Genomic DNA, 22,582 nt, shown 5'->3' on the forward strand with positions numbered 1-22,582 from the left:
CAAAGTTTCTTCATTCTTCTCTTCTCCCTGCTACCCCCCATCGTTATATATTGTCATGCACTTATCAGAGATAACATTTGGCCTTTGGTTTTTTGGGCTTGGCTTATTTCAACTAAGCATGATATTTTCCAGCTTCATCCATTTACCAGCAAATGCCATAATTTTATTGTTCTTTATGGCTGAGTAATATTCCATTGTGTATATATACCACAGTTTATCCATTCATCAATTGAAGGGCATCTAGGTTGGTTCCACAATCTAGCAATTTTGAACAATTTCTTTAGATTAAGAAGCGACTTTGAAAAAAGTTATTATTCTTTGCTTTAGTATTGAGAGATTATCTTTCTGTATGCAAATAACACATGCCTGAATTTAATATTCTTTATTAATTTTCAAGGTGAAAAATTAGGAATTCTTCAAGTCAGTGGATTGCAAATTAAAAAAAAAAAGCACGCTATATTTGATTCCTACAGTAGGTGGCGTAAGGCTTAATTGTAGAGGAGGCACTCAATAAGTAGTTCGTAAATTGAGTTAGAACAAGGTGTTTGAGGATGCTTAGTAGAAAGTTCTATGATGAACTAAAAAATACTTCTGAAGGCCATATGTTGACTCATATATATTTCAGAATCTTGGGGTTTCATCATTTCTTAAATTAAAAAAAAAATTAAGTCTTTGTCTCAGATTAACTCAGTAACAGCAATATAAAAACCCTTTCTCTTTTTTTCCTATTTAAGCACTTCTGCTTCTTTATTTATTTAGCATGTTAGGTAAAGGTAGAGAAGGATGTGAAACTATTTCTAAGGAAGAAAAGGGGGTTAATGTTAGTAATTTTTTTGTCTATTTTAGCTTCCTACTTTACAGTTAAATTAGCAAATTTTTTTAATCACAAATTTATCTTTTTTTTTTGTGATTTAAAGATGGAGATTAGAGTCTTTATTACTTTCCTAAAATGAGAAATATAGAACTTACTTTTTTCTTTACAAAGATTTTATAAGAGAAGGATTAAAAATATGGAGTCCTTTTCATATTTTTCTTCTCCCTTTTAAACATTCTAAAAATCTTCAAACATAAAGTTAAAATCAAGCACACAGAAAATTTCAAAGTAAGTATGGATATCAGTATACTTCACCTTTAAACATTTGTGCATATACCTCATTTAACTTGCTTTCATACTTTTTTAAATTTTATGAAAATTAAGTGTTTCACATAGAATCTGTCTGAATCTTAATCCTTTAAGGTTAAGATTAATTTATAGTCATTGCTGCTTCTATTTAAAACAATATGTGCCCCTCAGAGACATGTAGACATGGGTAGCAAGATTCAAAGGATATTGTACACATTTTTATATGCCTTATACTGATGCTTTAGTTCTTGTTTTCTATAGGGAATGTTGCATGAGGTTATCTGGTACAACTTAAATCTTATTTATTGGATAAAATGTTTAAAATTAAGAATCGAAGACTGATCTTAAACTATAAGAATCAAATATGATGAAGTCAAACAAGCAGGTCTATACATAAGTAAGTAGACTTGAGATGTTTATCCTAACCATAGCTGTGTTTTGTTTGAAAAGAAAAATCACCTCTTTTGATTGCTATGTTTTAAAATGACTACAATGTCCAAAATTTAATTCTGCTTTCAAGTAATAATGTAGAAAATTTATGTTCAAATTCTGGTACACATAAAGATCCCCTATTTACCCTGTGCAACACTCAGCATTGGTTCTTAAAATAACTTTTGTATTTTGCCTTCGTGATCTTTAATGGGCTTATTTAAGCCCTAAATATTAGAGGAACTATTTGGAGAACACCCTTTGATTAAGCACTAGGTCTTGGACATTTTGACAAATGCAATGACTTTCAGAGAGTTTCTCAGGCAGTAATTTCTTCCAGAGACACTGCTTGCCTTCTGCTGGTCGTACTTCTAAAAGGATTTTGCATGGGCTGCATTTTATATTATCTTCCCTTTCTTTTTGCATTTTTAGAAAATAATTTAAAACTTAGAAATAGCAGCTTCTATCATAAACTGTTTTCCAATTTGACCAATTTTTGTTCTAGGAGGACTATTAAGATGAACTTAAAACTGAATATATTGGATTTGGAATAATGACCTTGATCACTGGTATTACCTTAAGTTAAATCTACTGTTCTCTTAACATACGAAGATTTTTTTTTAAAGTCCATTTTTTTAGGTATAATTGCCAATATAAGACATACTGAATGTTAATACTATTTTTAAATTCTACTTAATCTTAGAAACATTTAGATAGTTGATGTGTAATCAACTATCTGAAACATAAACTGTTAGTATGCCATAGATTTAATAATGAATGCTTATTATGTGTAGGCACTGTATGAAATGTGTGCCTTATAGATATTATCTCACTGCTCACACTAACCCTATCTTCAAAGCCCCTAAATGGTTTACATTTAGCTGTACTGTCTTTCAGTAAGTCCAACTATCCATTTGAAAGAATTTAACTTAGTGGAATCTTAATCTTAGTAGATAATACTCTTTTTTGTACATTTAAGTTGGAGGGTTTTTCTCTTTATATTTTATGGAATCATCGATGCTTAAAACTGAGTAGGATATTATATCTTTTATATTTAATTATCTGGAACCTGTGAGATAGATATCCTTCCAGTTTTACCACTGAAGATATTTAAGACTAAGGTTAATCTGTATGGGTAAGTTAAGTAGTAGAGTTAGGATTTACTCTCTGGTCTGACTTCAAAGTCATGTTCTTTCTGGTACGTAGCCCTGTGCATAAAGGTTTTTTTGTTTCTTGTTTTTGCCATTTTATCCACATAAAATTTTATCTGGAAGGTTGAATTTTGCCTTAAATATAATAAAAGGCATTTATGTTTACTAATAGAAAAGTATTTGTGGGGAAATACTTTTTATAGAAAGCATTTGAACACCAGAAAAATGAAAAGTGTGCTTGAAAGAATACAGATCAGGATAAAGAAAATTTGGTATATATACACAGTTCAGTATTATTCAGCCATAAAGAATCACTTTATGACATCTGCTGGTAAATGGATGGATTTGGAGACTACCATGCTAAGTGAAATAAACCAATCCCAAAAAACCAAAGGTCAAATGTTTTCTCTGATATGTGAAAGCTAACCCACAATAAGGGGGTGAGGTGGGAATAGAAGTTCAGTGGAGTAGACAAAGGGAAGTGAAGGGGGGAGTGGAGTGGGAGGAACAGGAAAAGGAAAGACAGTGGAATGAAGACATAACTTTCCTATGTGCATATATGGATATACCACAGGGAATCTCACCATTGTGGATATCCATAAGAAATAAATTTTAAAAAGATAACCTATGGGTAAATGGCAAAAGGATCAATAGAGAAAAGGAAGCAAGAGTGGGGGAAGGAAAGGAAAGAAGAGGTACTGGAACTGAATTTGAACAAGATATATTCCATATTTTTATAATTATGTCAAAATGGAGTCTACTGTCATGCATAATTAAAAAGAACAACAACAAATACAGGTCAAAAGACCTACGTTAAAATTAGTACTCAGCTTACCTTGCTGTAAGAGATCTGGTTTATCTCCATCTTCCTTCTAGTTTTTCTTCTGTAACAGGAAAATGGTAAGTGACATTTACTATAAAAATACTTTCAGGATAAATACCAATGTATATGTGAAATTTCTTGAGATCTTAAGACTAAATGAGGTAATTTTTATTAATTATGCTATTATTGTTGTAGAGGAGCTAATAAACTGAAACCCAGTTTCATGATGTTTATAGCATAGACATTTTTATTATCTAGAGAGAGATAATTTATGCTGCAGTTTATCCTGATTTGATGATATCTACATGTTCATTGAAATTATTTGCTGAGTTGGTGAGTTTTTGCAGTTTTTAAGAATTGATAGTGCCCTTTTGCTTTCAAAAAAGTTCAGAGCCCTGGCTTCACTTGCAGCCTACATCCTAGCAAGAAGCCCTTAGGAAACCAAATCTCCAGAAAAGGTTTGAAAATGGACATCTCACCATAGGCTTGTGCTTGGTATTCCATGTCTAAGAACTAGATAGAACCCACAGCATGAAAACATGACCCTGACAGAATTACTTCTTTTGATTCTTTGAAATTAATGTATTTGGTAGCTCTGTTTCCCTTACCCCTACTACTGAGCTACATCCACAACTTTTTTTTTTTTTTTTGACAGAGTCTGGCTAAGTTACCCAGGATGACCTTGAACTTGTGATCCTCATGCTTCAGCCTCCTGAGTAGCATGTGTAGGCCACCATGCCTGGCTGGTACCTCTATTTTGATAAAAAATGAAACAGAGTGCAAAGCTAAATTGAAATGCTTTTTGTATTACCTCTACCTAATTTCTTTTGCCCCCCAGTTGATTTTTCTCTCACCTTAATATCATTAGTATGAATAATTGAAAAGTTGATGACATCACATTTTTTACCCTAAAGTTTTCTAATGAGAACTAAGCATCTGATCAAATTTTGTGTTCATGATTTCCATTTCACAGCCAGTGTTTATTCACTTAAAATCTTTATTACATCTTTCTTCCTTCAATTTGAGCCTGATTCCCTTCAAACATCGAGTCCTCCCCTTTAAACTTATTTCTACATTTTATTTAGTCTGGGTGGTCTTCTACATTAGGAAACACTAATGTCAAGATGTGAGTGTTCTACTCTAACAGCCAAAATCTCTGAGAGTTTTAATTCTTTAATAAATATTTGTAAAAAAAATTTCTAAAAAGTAAAAAAAAAAAAAAAATTTATTCTGCAAGTGGCTAAAATTAGGCTTTTAATTAGTTTGTCTTATGATATATAGAGTGGAAGAATTGTTAATCTGTTCATTCATTTAGTATTTGGTCTTTTTTGTCAACAGGAAGAAGGTAGATAATGACTATAATGCCCTTCAAGAAAGACTCAGTACTTTGCCTGATAAGTTGTCTTATAATATCATGGTATGTTTGGCATATTCCTTTTAAAACAATATATTATTTCTTGTAAACATTAATTGTGTAAAATAATTTTTTTTAACTGTATGTATATCAGTTCACAAATTGCCAGATTGATGGACTGTATCAGAGGTAACTCTCATAGCAAGGAAGGTTTTGTTATACTTTATAACATTATAATGAAATAATAGTTGGTGCTTTTTTCATATGTGTGTGTGTAGTTCATTATAGTGACATAAATATTAGCACAGAATTTGACATATTTGGTGTGAAAACTTACTATGTAAAAAACTGGAATTACAACAGGTATATGGCACTTAGTCATTTCCTGTTAGCCAGCACAGGCATAGGCTGTAATACTTGGTAATTCACAGAATTAAATCCTAGAACATTGATTTTTTTACATAAAAAGGTGCTAATTTTTGTTTTAATGATTTTTGTACTGACATAGTAACCTGTTGTGAGCCCTGGATTAGAGTCTTTTACTGCATAAGTACTCTGTTTCTCTGAGAGTTTTTGTTACACTAGCCCAAATATTTTGTATTATAGCTAGGTAGATTCATTAAAGCTAATTTTTTTTCCGCTTTGCAAAAATGACTGATCTGTTAGAAATAGTTTTCAGTTTTTTTAAACCAAGAGTATTCTTCATTGATAATATTTAGTAGTTTCATGTAGATTTAAGAATTAATGAAGAGTATAAATGCTCCGAGATGATACTTTTTCTGAGTTGTGTCTAAAGAGTAATGTGTAAATATAGTACAGATTTCCTGTTTTAACATTTATTATTAGCTTAAAATAATTTTCTATCGATTTTCCTGGTGAAGTTTTAATATAGTGTTAACTTTCTATAAAGTTGACATTTTATTTCTCCTGGTATATAGTTAAAAAGAGAGCTCAGTAATACTGAGGACTTTTAATGCTGTGTTTCATAAAGTGTATTTTTTAGTGCTTTAATTTTTTTGCCTTTTTCTTTTCTTTTTTTAAACAATAGGTACCATTTGGCCCCTTTGCCTTCATGCCAGGAAAACTTGTTCATACTAATGAAGTCACTGTTTTACTTGGGGACAACTGGTTTGCAAAATGCTCAGCAAAGCAGGCTGTAGGTTTAGTTGAACACCGGAAAGAACGTAGGTACCCCTTGTAAATGTTGTTTCTTTGCTATATATGTATTGGTTCACAGATTGCCAAGCTGATGGACTGTGACCCCAAATACCTTCTATGACTTACCAGTTCAAACTATTTGTGATTTTGTTGAATTGCAGGTAGTTTGAGTTGAACCAACATTTGAGAATGAGCTGGGAATGGAACAGTCTGGATTGGAATTATCACCCACAATGGCATGTTTACAGAAATTACCAATTATGAAAGTCAGTGCAGCTGGTTTTGTAGATAAAAGTTGGGAAGGCATAAGAACTGAGGGCATTTTGTACTTTATAGTTGGTTTGTTTCAGTTGGTTTTGTAGATTTACTTTTGCTTTTAAATACTTTGCTACACAGAAGTAATTTACTTTTTGCTTAGTGAACTACAAGAAAACCTATTGATACAAGTTGACAATTCTTAAAAATGCTTTTTGTTTTGGAAGAAATCATATTTTCATCTTATAGAAGAGACTAGGTGTGGAAAAGAACTATCACCTCACCCTTATCCTTTTCAATTGGCTTGAGTTCCCTTCCTCATTATATTAAAGCAGCCTTAGTTTTGTTTATCTATGATATTATTTGTTGATGGATAAATACCCACATTTTTTAATTGGATGAGTTAGCTTGGATTCTAGCTTCATTGTATTTTAAAATTAGGTTTATTTAGTTTCTAAATCTGTGTTCTTATTTCTATAATAGCATATTTAAATTGATGGTGTGATTTCACCCCTACCTGCTTTTCGACCTTGTAGTTAAATGTGTTTGAAAATAAATTTTGTGAGGATCCTTCTGTATAAATGAGGTCATACTAGATAGAAAACAGCTGAGTTTTCTAAAGCTGAAATTGTTTCACTTATACATGAGTGGGAACTAGTTAGAGAACTCATTTAGTCTGTCAAATTCTGTGAACTATATTTAGAGACTATAATTGCAAATCAACTTGTATAAGTTTATAATTGATATATATTTTGATCTTTTGTGACACTAATCAGAATCTCATTGTTAGTCCTACATATAATTTCTGTCAATGATAAATCTTTCGACTCTGCTACATTAAAATAAGTCATGTATATTAGAGAAAAGACAGTGGACTTATTTCTTTTTTAGAGACCTTTCTTAGTAGACAAGTCTTTATTTACTGGAGCAGCTCTGCCGATAGGAAGTAAGTTCATAGCCTATTAAAGTTTGTTCACTTTGATTTTCACATTTCAGCTAAGAACTTTTAGAATCAGATAAGACTTAAAATGTTGACAGACTTTTAATACAATGGAGTAGAGCTTCTTGAGTAGAGAAATATTTTTAAAAAGTAAATCACTTTCCAATAGTTAAATGTGATTTTTGGAATTGCCCAAACATGATGACGTTAGGTATCAATATTTATCTGAAATAATTTTCAGAATACATATTTATATGCCTGAGAATTAATTTGACAAAGGAATGCTAAGTCGTTTTATTCAGTTTTATGTAATTTTATAATAACAAGAAAATGTTCAGGTATGCTTTTGTACTTAACATTTATTAAGAAAAGATATATAATTTCCTTTATCCATGAGGGATATAATCCAAGACTCTCAGTAGAAGCCTGAAATTATGCCTTTTCTCTCTTAACTAAGCACTTACCATGCACTGTGGCTGTAACTTTTGTAATTTCATGTGGGTTGTTTTTTCTCCACAATTTTACGAATTAGATATTGGGAACTAAAGGACACTATTTTATTTTTCCTCTTATTTAAGTTGACAACTTTCACCTTTTTACTCAAAGGAATCACTTTATGATGTTTCCTTGGCATTTCCAAATTGCCAGTATTACTGCACTTTCGTTTTAGGGCCATTATTAAGTAAAATAAGGATTACTTGAACACAGGCACTGCAGCCATACTGTGACATTTGATCTGATAACCAAGCAGGCTACTAACTGACAAATGAGTGGGTAAGGTTATACAGCATGAACAAAGGGGTGATTCATGCCCTGGGTGACACGGGCTCTCAGAACACCATACAAATTACAAAATTTTACGTTGTTTATTTCTGGAGTTTTCCATTAAATTTGACAATGGATAACTGAAACTGAAAGGTCAAATTAAAATTTGTTTTATGATCCAGGATATGGCCTATCTTGAGAGGAATGTGTATTTTGCTGTTACTGAGTAGATATATGCATTTGGTTGATGGTGTTCTTCAGTTCTTCTGCATCTTTATAGATTTTTTGCTCACTTTTTTCTATTGATAATATTGAGAGAATTTTCTATTTACTTTTTCTATTGATAATAGTGAGAGAAAAGTGAAATCTTCATGTGATTGTAATTATGGCCATTTCACCCTTCATTTTTATCAGTTTTTACATCATGCATTTTGAAGCTTTTCTTAAGTACATACACAAGTATGCATGGTATATATATTTTCCCATCCCTTTTACTATTTTGTTGACTATTTAGTAATTAAAGTAAGTTTTTTATGATATGGATCTTTCCTTTTTAATTCATTCTGATAATTAAATTGGTATATGTTTTAACCATTTATATTTAGTGTAGTTTTCAATGTTTGGACTTAGGTTTAGCATTTTCTTTTTCTTTTTTGTTCTGTTTTTGTTCTTTTGTTTCTTTTTGTCCTGCCCTCTTTTAATACTTCATTGCTGTGTCGTTGCCAAAACAAGAATTTTGAAAGCTATTTTTAATGTTATAAGTTAGGTATTAATATATTTTGGATATTTTTATTTTTTTAGTGGAAAGGAGAGCATGAACGGATAAGAGCCATGAGTTAGGGTAATGACTGTATTCTCAGAGAAGACAAGATCAGAAGCAAGAAGATTTCAGAACCTGATAGGACTTGGCAGCTGATTTGATGTCAAGGTTGAGGGGAATGAATAGTAACCTAAAGGCAGTGTTGATAACACAATCAAGTTTGTAGATTACTGCACATTGCTTTCCTTGTACTAGAAAGTCAAATGCACATTTGCATATTGAATGTCCTAGAAGTCCTGAAAATTTTTATATATATATATATATATGTGTGTGTGTGTGTGTGTGTGTGTGTGTGTGTGTGTTATGTACATATACATATATTTCCATCCATCCATTCCATTTGTGCATGGTGGTACATCCCTATAATTCCAGTGACTTGGAAGGCTAAGGCAAGAGGGTCACAAGTTCAAGACCAGCTTCAGAAACTTAGCGAGACCATCTCAAAAAATAAAACCAAACAAAAAATGAGGGTAGAGTTTGGGGATGTAAATGATGGGTAAAGAGCCCATGGGTTCTATCTTAGTACTGTCTCCCCCACCAATATCCCATTAATATTTTAAAATTATGATTCCCAAACTACTTGATTTTGAGAATTTTTTCTAATGAACTGTTTATTATCTCACAGAGTACTCTTAGGAAAATTCTAGTGTAGTGGGACATTTTTAAAAACAGAATTCCAAAGGAAGTAAGTGATAAGAACTTTTAGGCACCAAATCACTCCCCCCACCCCCTTGAGAAAAGTGATGTAGAAGAAAGTTTATTTATGAGAGCATTTATAGGATGCCCCCCTACCCCGCCCCTAGTACTGGGGATGGAACCAAGGGATACCTTACCACTGAGCCATCCCCAGCCTTTCTTATTTTTTATTTTTGATATAGGGTCTTGTTAAGTTGCTTAGGGCCTTGCTAAGTTGCTGAGGCTGGCCTTGAATTTGTGATTCTCCTGCCTCAGCCTCCTGAGTCACTGGGATTTCAGGCATGTCACCATACCTGGCAGGCTTTTTTGTTTTCTTTTTTTCTAATTTATGTTTATTGTACGCAAATGGGATATATATTGTTTCTCTGTACATGAAGTAAAGGCATTCCATTTGTGTAATCATACATTTACATAGGGTAATAGTGTTTGATTCATTCTGTTATTTTTTCCTTCCCCCCACCCCTCTTTTCCCTCTATACAGTCCCTTCTTCCTCCATTCTCGCCCCCCTGTTTTGTTTTCTTAATGGAAGTTTTTAGTGTTTACATATGGATGTGATATGAAATTTATAGGCTATTTATTGAAATATAAGTATCCTTCCTTCTCCGTGTCCTTTACCATTCAATTAGCCTCCTTGGAGGCATCGCTGTTATCAGTATGTTATTAGTTGTAAATTTATGCATTACCGCCCACCTACATCTACTCAATGGTGGTACATTATTTTTTTAGCTTATTGTCTCATTTTTTTAGTTCATAGCATTGTATTATATTGTACCATATTTTAATTAGTCAGTTCCTTACTATGGTAGGCTTTTAAATTTCTTTCAGTTTTTTTATAGTTAATAGCAGTGACGCAATGAATATCCTGTATGTGTGTGCATGTAAAGGTGTATATATCATTTTATACTTGTTTATCTATATCTCTAGCATAACCAATTAGGATTGAATTGCTGGCCTGAAAAGGATGTATGTTTTAACATGGGTAGTACAAGTCTGAACAGAGTGACTATATCTTTGCCCACCTAATGTCTGTCAAACATTTTGAAATTGATACCTTAATATAGTACCCCACTAACTTATTTCCTTCTTCCTTCCCTTCCCTTCCAGTGTAGTAAAACATACACAACATACAGTTTACCATTTAAAGCATTTTTAAGTATATAATCCAGTGGCATTAAGTACATTAACATTGTTGGTCAGCTATAAACACTATCCATCTCCAGAACTCTTTCATCATGTCACAGTAAAACTCTGTACCCATTAAATAACTCCCCCTACCCCCAGCTTCTGATAACCACCATTCCATTTTATGAATTTGGCTATTCTAGATACCTCATATAAGTGGAATCATATAATAGTTGTCCATTTGTGTCTGGAGTGTTTTCACTTAGCAGATTTTCAAGGTTCATCCATATTGTAATGTGCAACAAATCACTGTCCTTTTTAAGGTTGAAAAATATTTCACAGATTTCACCACATTTTGCTTATCTATTTGTACATCGATGGACACATTTTTTTCTTTTGGTTATTGTGAATAATGCTATTATGAGTATTTTAGTATTTAATATCTATTAAATTCCCCTTGTGTATGATGTCAGCTGGGTTTTTCATGTCTGACTTTTACCTTATTGAGGACTTTCCTTTCTGTTGACTTTCTGTCACTGTGACAAAATACCTGAGAAAATCAACTTATGAAGAAAAAGTTCTCATAGTTTCAGAAGTTTCAGTTTGTAGTTGCTTGGCCCCATCCTTTTTGTTTTGCCCTTTGGTGAGGCAAAACAATCCTGGTGGGAAGTGCATGGTGGAGCAAAGCTGCTGCTCTCTTGGTGGCTGGGAAACAAAAAGAGAAGGAGAGGAAAGGGGTAGGGAATGCCTTCCAGGGCATATCCCCAGTGATGTAACTTACTTCCACTAGGTTACACATCCTAATGTTTCCTTTCAGTGTCACAGGCTGGTGGGCAAGTTTTTAATAAGACTTTGAAGAATACTCCAGATCCAAATGCTAATACTGGTTTGAGATCTTTATTTTTTTAATGTGGGCATTTGTATCTGTAAATGTCACTGTTAGCATTGATTCATTACAGACTGTAAATTTCAGTGTTAGGTTTTTATTTATTTTTTTAATCTACAGTTTATTTTTTTTTAAATCATGATATTGTGTTGACTTTTGTCAAAGGCCTTTTCTGATTTCAGTTGAGATAATGTTGTGTTTTTTCTCCTTTATTAATGTGCAATATTACATTGATTTATTTTTATATATGGAACCATCTTTGCATTCCTGGAGGGGAAAGGGATCAGTCTTGGTCATAGTGTATATGATGCTGTATTTAGTTTGCTAATATTTTGTTGAGGATGTTTTCATTTATATTCATAAGAGATATTTGCTTGTAGTTTTCTTCTAGTAGCTTTGGCCTCATAGAATTTGTTCCTTCCTATTTGATGTTTTAGAAGAACTGGTGTTAATTCTCAATGTTTGGTAGAATTGAACTCTGAAGCCATTCGTTTCTTTGCATTTTTCTTGTTGGGTATTAGGTGTGTTTGGATTTTCAGTTTATTTTTGAATAAATTTTGGTAGTCATTGTTTTTCTGGGAATTTGGCCATTTTATCTAGTTATCCAATTTCTTGGCATCCACTTGTTCCTAGAATTTCTTTATAATTATCTTCTGTAAAATAAGTTGTATTGTCCCCACCTTTGTGATTTTAGTAGTTTGGTCTTTCTTTTTTCTTAGACAATCTAGGTAAAGATTTGTCCATTTTATTGGTCTTTACAAAGAACCAACTTTTGTTTTCATTGATTTTTCTCTCTCTTGTCTTTCTGTTCTCTGTTTCCTTTATCTTCCTCTAATCTTTTTTTCTCTTCTTCTCTGTTAACTTGTGAGTTCGGTTTGCTTTTCTTTTTTTGAGATTCTTAAAGTGTACAGAGAGATTACTGGTGTGAAATCTTTTTTTTTAACATAGGCATTTGTATCTAAAAACTTCACTGTTAGCATTGATGTAGTGCATTCTGTAAGTTTTGGTATGATGGGTTTTTATTTTTTAATCTAAAGGAATTTTTTAATTCCTTCATGATTTCTTCCTTGACACATAAATTAAATTTCCATATATTTGTGAATTTTTCAGTTTTATCCCTGTTAATTTTTATTTTAATTCCATTTTGATTGGAAAATATGCTCCATGTGTGTTTTCACTCTAGTTCAGTTAAGTTTTATTTTGTTTCATTGGTACCAGGCATTGAACCCAGGGGTGCTTAACCACCAAGCCACATCCACAGGGCTTTTTATTTTTTATTTTAGAGACAGGATCTTGCTAAGTTGCTTAGGACCTCACTAGGTTGCTGAGGCTGGCTTTGAACTTGTGATCCTCCTGCCTCAGCCTTCCAAGCCACTGGGATTACAGGCCTGTGCCACCCAGCTCTCATTCAGTTTTTTGAAACTTATTTGTGATGTATGATCTGGTCTTACTGGAGACTAGTCCATGTTTCCTTTAGAAGATGTGTATTCTCCTGTAGTTGGGTGGTCTATATATCTTTTATTTCTTTGTTGCTCTGTTTTTTTGTTTATTCCATCCTTTTTTTTTTTTTTTTTCTTAAGTGAGAAGTTTTGCAGCTATTATTAAAATCTGTCTCTTTAATTCTGTAAGTTTTTGCTTTATGCATCTGGGGCTTTGAGTGTATGTCTGTAATTGTGATATCTTCTTGATAGATTGATAACTTTTTTTTCTGTAGAAGATATTTGCTGAGTGTATTTATGGCATATAGAAAAATTGTGACCTCAGAATCTAGGGATACAAAAACAAATAGAAAATATGAAATGTTTAAGTTAAAGAGATATGCCTGTTAGGGAAAGTAAATATCATAATTTAAAAAAAATTTTTTTATTTATCTTTTAATTTTTTATAGATTGCATTTTGATTCATTATATACAAATGGGGTACATCATTTCATTTCAGTGGTTGTACACGATGTAGATTCGTACCATTCGTGCGGTCATACGGGTACATAGGGTAATGATGTCTGTCTCACTCCACCATTTTTCATACCCCCTCCCTCTCATTTCCCTTTACATAATCCAAAGTTCCCCCTTTATTCTCGCACTCCCCACCCCCATTATATATCATTCGCCACTTATCAGGGAAAACATTTGACCTTTGGTTTTTTGGGCTTGGCTTATTTCTCTTAGCATGATATTCTCCAATTCCATCCATTTATTTGCAAATGCCATAATATTATTATTCTTTATGGCTGAATAGTATTCCATTGTGTATATATACCAGAGTTTCTTTATCCATTCATCTGTTGAAGGGCATCTAGGTTGGTTCCACAATCTAGCTATTGTGAACTGAGCTGCTATAAACATTGATGTGGCTGTGTTACTGTACTTTGCTGATTTTATAAACCGAGGAGTGGGATAACTGCATCAAAAGATGGGTCCATTCCAAGTTTTCTGAGGATTCTCCATACTGCTTTTCAGAGTGGCTGCACCAATTGCAACTCCACCAGCAATGTAAAAGTGTGCCTTTTCCCCCGCATCCATGCCAACATCTGTTATTGTGTTCTTGATAATAGCCATTCTAATTGGAGTAAGATGAAATCTTAGAGTTGTTTTAGTTTTCATTTCTCTAATTACTAGAGATGTCGAACACTTTTTCATATATTTATTAATTGCCTGTGTGTCTTCTGTAAAGTGTCTGTGCAGTTCCTTGGCCCATTTATTGATTGGGTTCTTTGTATTTTTGGTGTAAAGATTTGTAAGTTCTTAATAAATTTTGGAGATAAGTGCTCTATCTGAAGTGCATGTGGAAAAGATTTTCTCCCACTCTGTAGGCTCTCTCGTCACATTCTTGATTGTATCCTTTGCTGAGGAAAAGCTTTTTAGTTTGAGTCCATCCCATTTATTGGTTCTTGCTTTGATTTCTTGTGCTTTGGGAGTCTTGTTGAGGAAGTCTGATCCTAAGCCAACATGATGAAGATTTGGACCTACTTTGTCTTCTATTAGGTACAGGGTCTCTGGTCTGACTCCTATGTCTTTGATCCATTTCGAGTTGTGTTTTGTGCAGGGTGAGAGATAGAGGTTTAATTTCATTTTACTGCATATGGATTTCCAGTATTGCCAGCACCATTTGTTGAACAGGCTATCTTTTCTCCATTGTATGTTTTCGACTCTTTTTGTGTAGTATGAGGTGACTGTATTTAGGTGGTTTTGTCTCTGTGTCTTCTGTTCTATACCATTGGACTGCCTGTCTATTTTGGTGACAATACCATGCTGTTTTTGTTACTATTGCTCTGTAGTATAGTTTAATGTCTGGTATTGTGATACCTCCTGTTTCACTTTTTCTACTTCCAGATGAAGTTCATGATTGCTTTCTCTATTTCTATGAGGAATGTCATTGGGATTTTAATTGGAATTGCATTGAATCTGTATAGCACCTTTGGTAGAATGGCCATTTGACAATGTTAATTCTGCCAATCCAAGAACATGGGAGATCTTTCCATCTTAGAAGGTTTTCTTCAATTTCTTTCTCTAATGTTCTGTAGTTCTCATTGTAGAGGTCTTTCACCTCTTTTGTTAGATTAATTCCCAAGTATTTTATTTTATTTTTTTTTTTTTGAGGCTACTGTGAATGGAGTGGTTTTTCTAATTTCTCTTTCAGAGGATTCATCACTTATGAATAGAAATGCATTAGATTTACACATTGATTTTATATCCTACTTTGCTGAATTCATTTATTAGTTCTAGAAGTTTTCTAGTGAAGTTTTTTGGATCTTCTAAATATGGGATCATGTCATTAGCAAATAGTGACAGCTTGAGTTCTATTTTCCTATTTGTATCCCTTTAATTTCCTTGGTCTGTCTAATTGCCCTGGCAGGTGTTTCAAGAACAATGTTGAATAGAAGTGCTGAAAGAGGGCATCCCTGTCTTCTTCCAGTTTATAGAGGGAACACTTTCAGTTTTTCTCCATTAAGAATGATGTTGACCATGGACTTAGCATAGATAGCCTTTACAATGTTGAGGTATGTTCCTACTATTCCTATTTTTTGTAGTGTTTTAAGCATGAAGGGGTGCTGTATTTTATTAAATGCTTTCTCAGCATCTATTGAAATAATAATGTGATTCTTAACTTTAAATCTGTTGATATGATGAATTACATTTATTGATTTCTGGATGTTGAACCAACCTTGCCTCCGTGGGATGTACCCCACTTGATCATGGTGCACTATCTTTTTAATATATTTTTTATGCGATTTGCCAGTTTTTTGTTAAGGATTTTTGCATCTGTGTTCATCAGGGATATTGGTCTAAAGTTTTCTTTCCTTGATGTGTCTGTGTCTGGTTTTGGTATCAGAGTGATACTTGCCTTATAGAATGAATTTGGAAGGGTTCCCTCCTTTTCTGTTTCCTGGAATACTTTGAGGAGTATTGGTATCAGTTCTTCTTTAAAGGTCTTGTAGAATTCGACTGAGAATCCATCTGGTCTTAGGCTTTTCTTGGTTGGTAGGCTTTTGATGGATGGCTTCTATTTCAGTGCTTGAAATTGATCTGATTAGATTGTGTACATCTTCCTGATTCAGTTTGGGAGGATCATATGTCTCTAAAAATTTGTGAATGTCTTCAATATTTTCTATTTTGTTGGAGTATAGATTTTCAAAGTAACTTCTAATTATGTGTTTCAATGGTATCTGTCATGATCTTTCCTATTTCATCACGAATTCTAGTAATTTGAGTTTTTTTCTCTCTCTTCATTTGTGTGGCTAGGGGTTTATCAATTTTGTTTACTTTTTCAAAGTGACTTTTTGTTTTGTCAATTTTTTGAATTGTTTCTCTTGTTTCAATTTCATTGATTTCAGCTCTGATTTTAATTATTTCCTGTATTCTACTAGTTTTGGTGTTGCTCTGTTCCTCTTTTTCTAGGGCTTTGAGATGCATTGTTAGGTCATCTAGTTGTTGACTTTAGTTTTTTAATGTATGAGCTCAGTGCAATGAACTTTCTTCTTAGTATACTTTCAGAGTGTCTCAGAGATTTTGATATGTTGTGTCATTGTTGTCATTTACCTCTAAAAATTTTTTTATTTCTTCCTTGATTTCTCCTGTTATCATTGCATCGTTCAATAGCATATTATTTAGTCTCCAGGTGTATGAGTAGTTTTTGTTATTTTATCGTTCATTTCTAATTGCATTCCATTATGTTCTGATAGGATACAGGGTAGGATCTGTTTTTTTGTGTTTACTAGTGACTTGTTTGTGGCATAGCATATGGTTTATTTTGGAGAAGGATCCATGAGCTACTGAGAAGAAAGTATATTCACTCAATGAGGAATGAAATACTCTGTAAATATCCATTAAGTCTTTATCATTGATTGTATTATTTAGTTCTGTAGTTTCTTCATTCAATTTTTTTTGGAGGGTCTATCTAGTGGTGAGAGCAGTGTGTTAAAGTCCCCCACTATTAATGTGTTTTGGTCTATTTGATTCTTGAAATTCAGAAGGGTTTGTTTGATACACACAGATGCTCCATTGTTTGGGGCATAAATATTTAAAATTGTTATATCTTGCTGTTTTATGCTTCCCTTCAGCAGTATGAAATGTCCTTCTTTATCCCTTCTTACTAACTTAGGTTTGAAGTCTACTTTATCTAATATGAGGCTGGAGACCCCTGCTTTTTTACTGGGTCCATGTGCATGGTATGTTTTCCCCCATCCTTTCACCTTTAGTCTGTGGATGTTGTTTTCTCTGAGATGAGTCTCTTGAAGGCAGCATATTGTTGGGTTCTTCTTTTTAATTCAATCTGCCAAAAAAAGTCTATGTCTTTTGATTATTGAGTTTTAGGCCATTGACATTCAGGATTATTATTGTGATATGATTTTTATTTCTGATCTTTTTGGCTTATTTTTGGTGTTTTAGTTGACTTGGTTTCTCCTTTGATTGGCTTTTCCTTTACGGTAGTTCCTCTGGTTGCTGGCTTGTGTTGTTGCTTTTCACTTCCTCCTCAAAATATTTTGCTGAGAATGTTTTGTAGGGCAGGCTTTCTATTTGTAAATTGTTTTAACTTTTGTTTATCATGGAAAGATTTTATTTCATTGTCAAATCTGAAGGTTAGTTTTGCTGGGTATAGGATTCTTGGTTGGCATCGTGTTCCTTCAGAGCTTGAAATATATTGTTCCAGGCCCTTCTTGCTTTTAGAGTCTAGGCTGAGAAATCTGCTGATATCCATATTTGTTTTCCCTTATATGTAATCTGACGCTTTTCTCTCATAGCCTTTAAAATCCTATCTTTATTTTTTATGTGAGGTATTTTCATTATAATGTGTTTTGGTGTGGATCTATTATAATTTTGTGTACCTGGTGTTCTGTAAGCCTCTTGTATTTGATTTTCCATTTCATTTTTCATGTTGTGGGAAATCTGATATCATTTCATTGAACAGGTTGTTCATGCCTTTGGTTTGTATATCTGTGCCTTCCTCAATCCCAGTAATTCTTAAATTTGGTCTTTTCATGATATCCCATATTTCTTAGAGGTTCCGTTCATGACTACTTAACATTTCTCAATTTGTTCAACTTTACGTTCAAGATTAAATATTTTGTCTTCATTGTCTGAGATTCTGTCTTCCATGAGGTCTATTCTGTTGGTGATGCTTTCTATTGAGTTTTTGATTTGGTTTATCATTTCTTTCATTTCAAGTTTTTTTTTTTTTTTTTCCAGAATCTCTATGTCTTTATTGAAGTGTTCTTTTGCTTCCTGCATTTGCTCTTTCAATTGTTTACTGGAATGGTCATGCATTGCCTGCATTTGCTCTCTTATCTCATCTTTTGCTTCACAGATCATTTTAATTATGCAGATTCTAAGCTCTTTTTCTGTCATTTCTACTGCCATCCTGTCATTTGATTCTATCACAAAGAAAGGGACACTTTCTTCCCCTGTTTTTTCATGTTGTTTCTATATATTCCCCTCTAGCAGTGAAGATCAGAGATACTGAAGTTCCCCCCTTTGCAGGCTTATTATGACCCTGCAGTTTTCCACTACCTCTCCTTTGAAGGGGAGATCGACACCAGTAGCATCCAATACAGAGAAAATATAGCCCTGAACCAGATAGCCCCTATAAAGACTTTAACATTATTAAAATAAACAGGATCAGTTTGATTACTCTTTACAGTTTTTCTAGTTGTGAATAAGAGGATGGGGAAGGGTATAGGATCTGAGTATATAGAGGTACCTATCAAAGAACCTCCAGTCTCCTGCAGGTGTCTCAGGAAGGGAGCTACCCTTCCAGTGATGATGACCACGCCCTCAGGAATGATTCAGAATGCCTGCACCAACTTCCAAAGAAGCTGGGGAGCCCCACAGGGTGTGCTGAGTCAGCCTGGAGGCAGATGCAGTGTCCCTCAGCAGTAGGGGGGGCAGGCAGGCTGGCTCAGCTGCCGGCCTCTATCCTTGGTGTGGGAGCGGGCTGGGGGGCTCAGAGCTGGTCTGTCTGCTGTGGGAGGTGGGCTCAGTACCGGAGTCTAACCTTGGTGGAGGGGTGGGTGGGCTCAGTGATGGCGATTGACATTGGTGTGGGGGACTTGTGGGCTCCAATAAATTTTAATATAAAATATCCTTTGTGTCTTGTAGCTTTTATTTTTAATTTTTCTACCTAAAGTCTGTATGGGTTTATTTTTATCATTGCTATTCCAGTTCTCTTTTGGTTACTATTTGCCTGGAGTTTATTTTCCATCCTTTCACTTTAAACCTGATTGTGATCTTAGGTCTATAAGTAAATCTCAGGTAGATAGTATGTAGTTGAATCCCTTTAAAAAAAATCCATACTTCTGATTAGGAAGTTTAGCCCATTTCTGTGTATAGTGATTACTAATGGGAAAGAGCTTGCATTTCTGTTTGGTTATTTTTTTTCTGTGTGTTTTATAGGAATTTTTTTTTTTTTTTTTTTTTTTTTTTGCCTCTGGTTAACTTTTTTACTCTTCTTTGTTTAATATTATATATTGAAACAATTTGATACCATTCATACTTCTTTTGTTAACTTTTGTTGATATTTTCATGGTTGTTACCACAGAGATTACATTATAACATTCTAAAGATACAAAAATGTCAACTTTGAATTATGTCAACTTAATTTCCATAAGGCAAAAACTATTCCTCTGTACCTCCTTCATCCTATTTATATCACGAATAATATCTTTATATGTTGTGTGCTCATTAACAAAGGTTTTATAGTAACTTTTGTGCTTTTTTTTTAATCAAGTAGAAAAGAAAAAGAGAATTTTACAACCATACCTGTTTTTATTTTTCTCTGTTTGCCTTTTCTGTATCTTCCTACAGCTTTGAGGTACTGTCTGTTGTCTTTTCATATCAACTAGAAGAACTCTGTTTAGTATTCTCAGATGACAGATTGGGTGATGAAGAACTCCTTCAGGTTTTGTTTATCTAAGAATGTCCTGATTTCTCTCTTTATTTTTTGAAGGACAGTTTTGCTGGATATAGAATTCTTAATTGATAGTCCCCTTCCCCCACCTTGGCACTTTAAATATATTATCCCACAACTTTCTGCTGAGAAAGTTTCTTTTGAAGAATCCATTCATAATGTTATTGAGGATTGCTTATGTATGGTGAGTCTCTTGCTGCTTTCAAAATTTCCTGTTTGGTTTTGTCCTTCATCACTCTGATTAAAGTATATCTTAGTATGTGTCTTAAGATTTAGCCTGTCCTTAAGCATTGTGTCTTCTTGAGTGTCTTCACTAAGGCATATATCAAGAGCATTGATACTTTGTTACAAAATATAAATTCATGATTTTAGATTTATCTATGTAATAGATATATAGTTGGCCCTTTGTACCTGCAGATTCCACATTCACAGATTAAACTACTGTGAATTGAAAATATTCAAGAAGAAATGTTGAACATGTACATTTTTTTCTTATCATTATTTCCTAAACAATAGTGTATAACAACTATTTACATTGCCTTTAAGTTGTGTTAGGTATTGTAAGTAATTAGAAATAATTTAGTCATTAGGAGAATGTACTTTGGTTGTATGCAAATACTGTGCCATTTTGTATATAGTGGGCTTCGGCATCTGTGGATTTCAGTATCCATGACGGGGCGTTCCTGGAACCGTTTCCCCTTAAATAATGAAGGAAAACTATAACTTTAAAACATCGTATACCATCTTAAGACTTACAATGAAAAAATATCAGAATCCTGCTTCAGTTCTCTTGGCTCCCAGTTTCCATTCCTCACAGTTAATTTTATTTTGTATGTTCTTTTACTCTGGCTATTCTTTTACTCTGCTGTTTTATCTGTATTTCCAAGTAATTTACATATCTTATTTTCTTTATAGTTTTTTCCATTTTGCCTATTATTTATTTGCTGCCAAACTACAGGTTAAGAGGACCATTTAGCATTTTTGCACATTCTCTCTGTTCCTGTTTCCCTAGTGTTTTTAATATTATTGAATCACAATTTTGTTATATAATTGTTCATGCTTTGATAAAATTCCATTACATTTTTATACAAGCTTATGTTTGATAGTGACTGCTTTTATTGATTGTGGCATAGTGTTCTGTGTATCAGTCACTAATTCTTCAAATGATTTCTTTCTTTTTAAAGCTCCCATTACTGGAGTCTTTTCATAGTCTTGCTTCAATTTAGACTGGCTTCTATCTTAAACAAAGGAGGGTTATTTTTCTGGGGTCTATTTTGGGACTATACTCTTTAGTAACTCTAGGAAGGTACATGGGAGGTCTATTTTTAAAAAATGGATATGTCTGAAATATCTCTTCTATTCCTACTTGCTGTTACTAGACTGAAGAATTTTAGGTTTTAAACAAATTTTTCTTGAGAATTTGAATATATTATCCCATTACTTTCTTTAATGTTGCTATGAGAAAAATTTAATGCCACTCTTTCTTTGTGGTCTTTATTTCCTGTAACCTGAAATGCCACTCTTACCTTTGTGTTTATAATTTGTTTTTTCTCTTTGGGAGCTTTAGATTTCTTATTGGTCTTTAATTCTTATGACCTGAAAAACATATTACATGTGTTTTAAAATTTATTTTCCTGGTGTTTGGTGAGTCCTTTCAGTGTGGATATTCATGTCCTTCCATTCTTGGAAATTTTTAATACTATTTCTTTTCCTGTAGTTCATCTGTTTGTTATAGTTTTTGAAGTGATTTCTTCTACTTGATTTTTTAAAAAGCATTTATTTCATTTTTTAAAATCAGTTCTGTACATACTTTAATTCCCAGAAGCTCCTTTTTTGTTCTTTCAATGTTCCTTTGTTATAACATACTGTTCTTGTTTCATGGATGCAGTATTTTTTTAAAAGGACATGTTTTTTCTATTGCTTTCTTTATGCATTTTCCATGTACCTCCTTTCTTCTTTTATTCCCTTCTCTACCCATTTTTTCTTCTTTCTCCCCCCCCCCCCCCTTCTCTCTCATGTCTCTGGCTTTAAGTTGAATTTTTTTCAATTGTTTGGTGATTCTTGGCTAATCAGGGTAATCAAGGTTAAGTTCTGTGTGCATAAGCAAGACTTTTGACTGATCTGCTTCAGAGATTTAAGTGGCAAGCTGATTGTTCTCACTGAGGAATCTTCAAATATTGCCACGTTTGGGGTTAATCATCCTACAAGAGAATCTTCTAATCTCATATTCTAGGAACAGGCTAGGAGTCTTAAATTAGATTATATTCCCTGGAATTAGTCCCCTTGTTTTTGCTAAGACACTTCTATTTACCTCCTGCTTCAAATTACTTGGTGTTTCAGGTGCTTTCACTCCTCTATTACTGTTCCTGCACACCACCCTAGATTGTAAATCTTCTGTTTAGGCAAAAAAGAGGAACTCATTTGGCTGTGCTTTATATGGTTTGGGTTTTGGAAAAACGATTGCTTTCAAATTTTCATCCAGATCTTTGTTTTTAGTGTACCCTTCTCTCAAAAATATTTCCAAATGAGTAACCTTTTCAGGTTTAACCTAAAATAACCCAAATTCACTTGCTGCAGCTTTTCCTCGCTACAATTGGGCTTCATTTTTTTTCTGTTGTAAAAAGTTATCACCTGTTCAGTTTCCAAAATTTAATTG

The 22,582-nt window shown here is 33.4% G+C and overlaps 1 protein-coding gene across 6 annotated transcripts in view; it reads left to right on the top strand.

Annotated features, from left to right (window-relative positions):
- Positions 1-22,582, top strand: part of URI1 (URI1 prefoldin like chaperone) — a 71,452-nt gene that overhangs the window by 33,353 nt on the left and 15,517 nt on the right. For 4 of the 6 annotated variants that reach the window (XM_079117642.1, XM_079117647.1, XM_079117645.1 and 1 more), the window contains 2 exons: positions 4,865-4,943; positions 5,929-6,064. In XM_079117642.1, coding sequence (XP_078973768.1) covers positions 4,865-4,943; positions 5,929-6,064 — 215 coding nt within the window. Of the gene's footprint in view, positions 1-1,384; positions 4,944-5,928; positions 6,065-22,582 lie in introns of all 6 variants that reach the window. The other 2 variants (XM_079117643.1, XM_079117644.1) reach the window with 2 other exon arrangements.

The sequence above is a fragment of the Sciurus vulgaris genome, assembly GCF_902686455.1.
Source record: "Sciurus vulgaris genome assembly, chromosome: 17".
In the NCBI taxonomy this organism is placed as follows: Eukaryota; Metazoa; Chordata; class Mammalia; order Rodentia; family Sciuridae; genus Sciurus; species Sciurus vulgaris.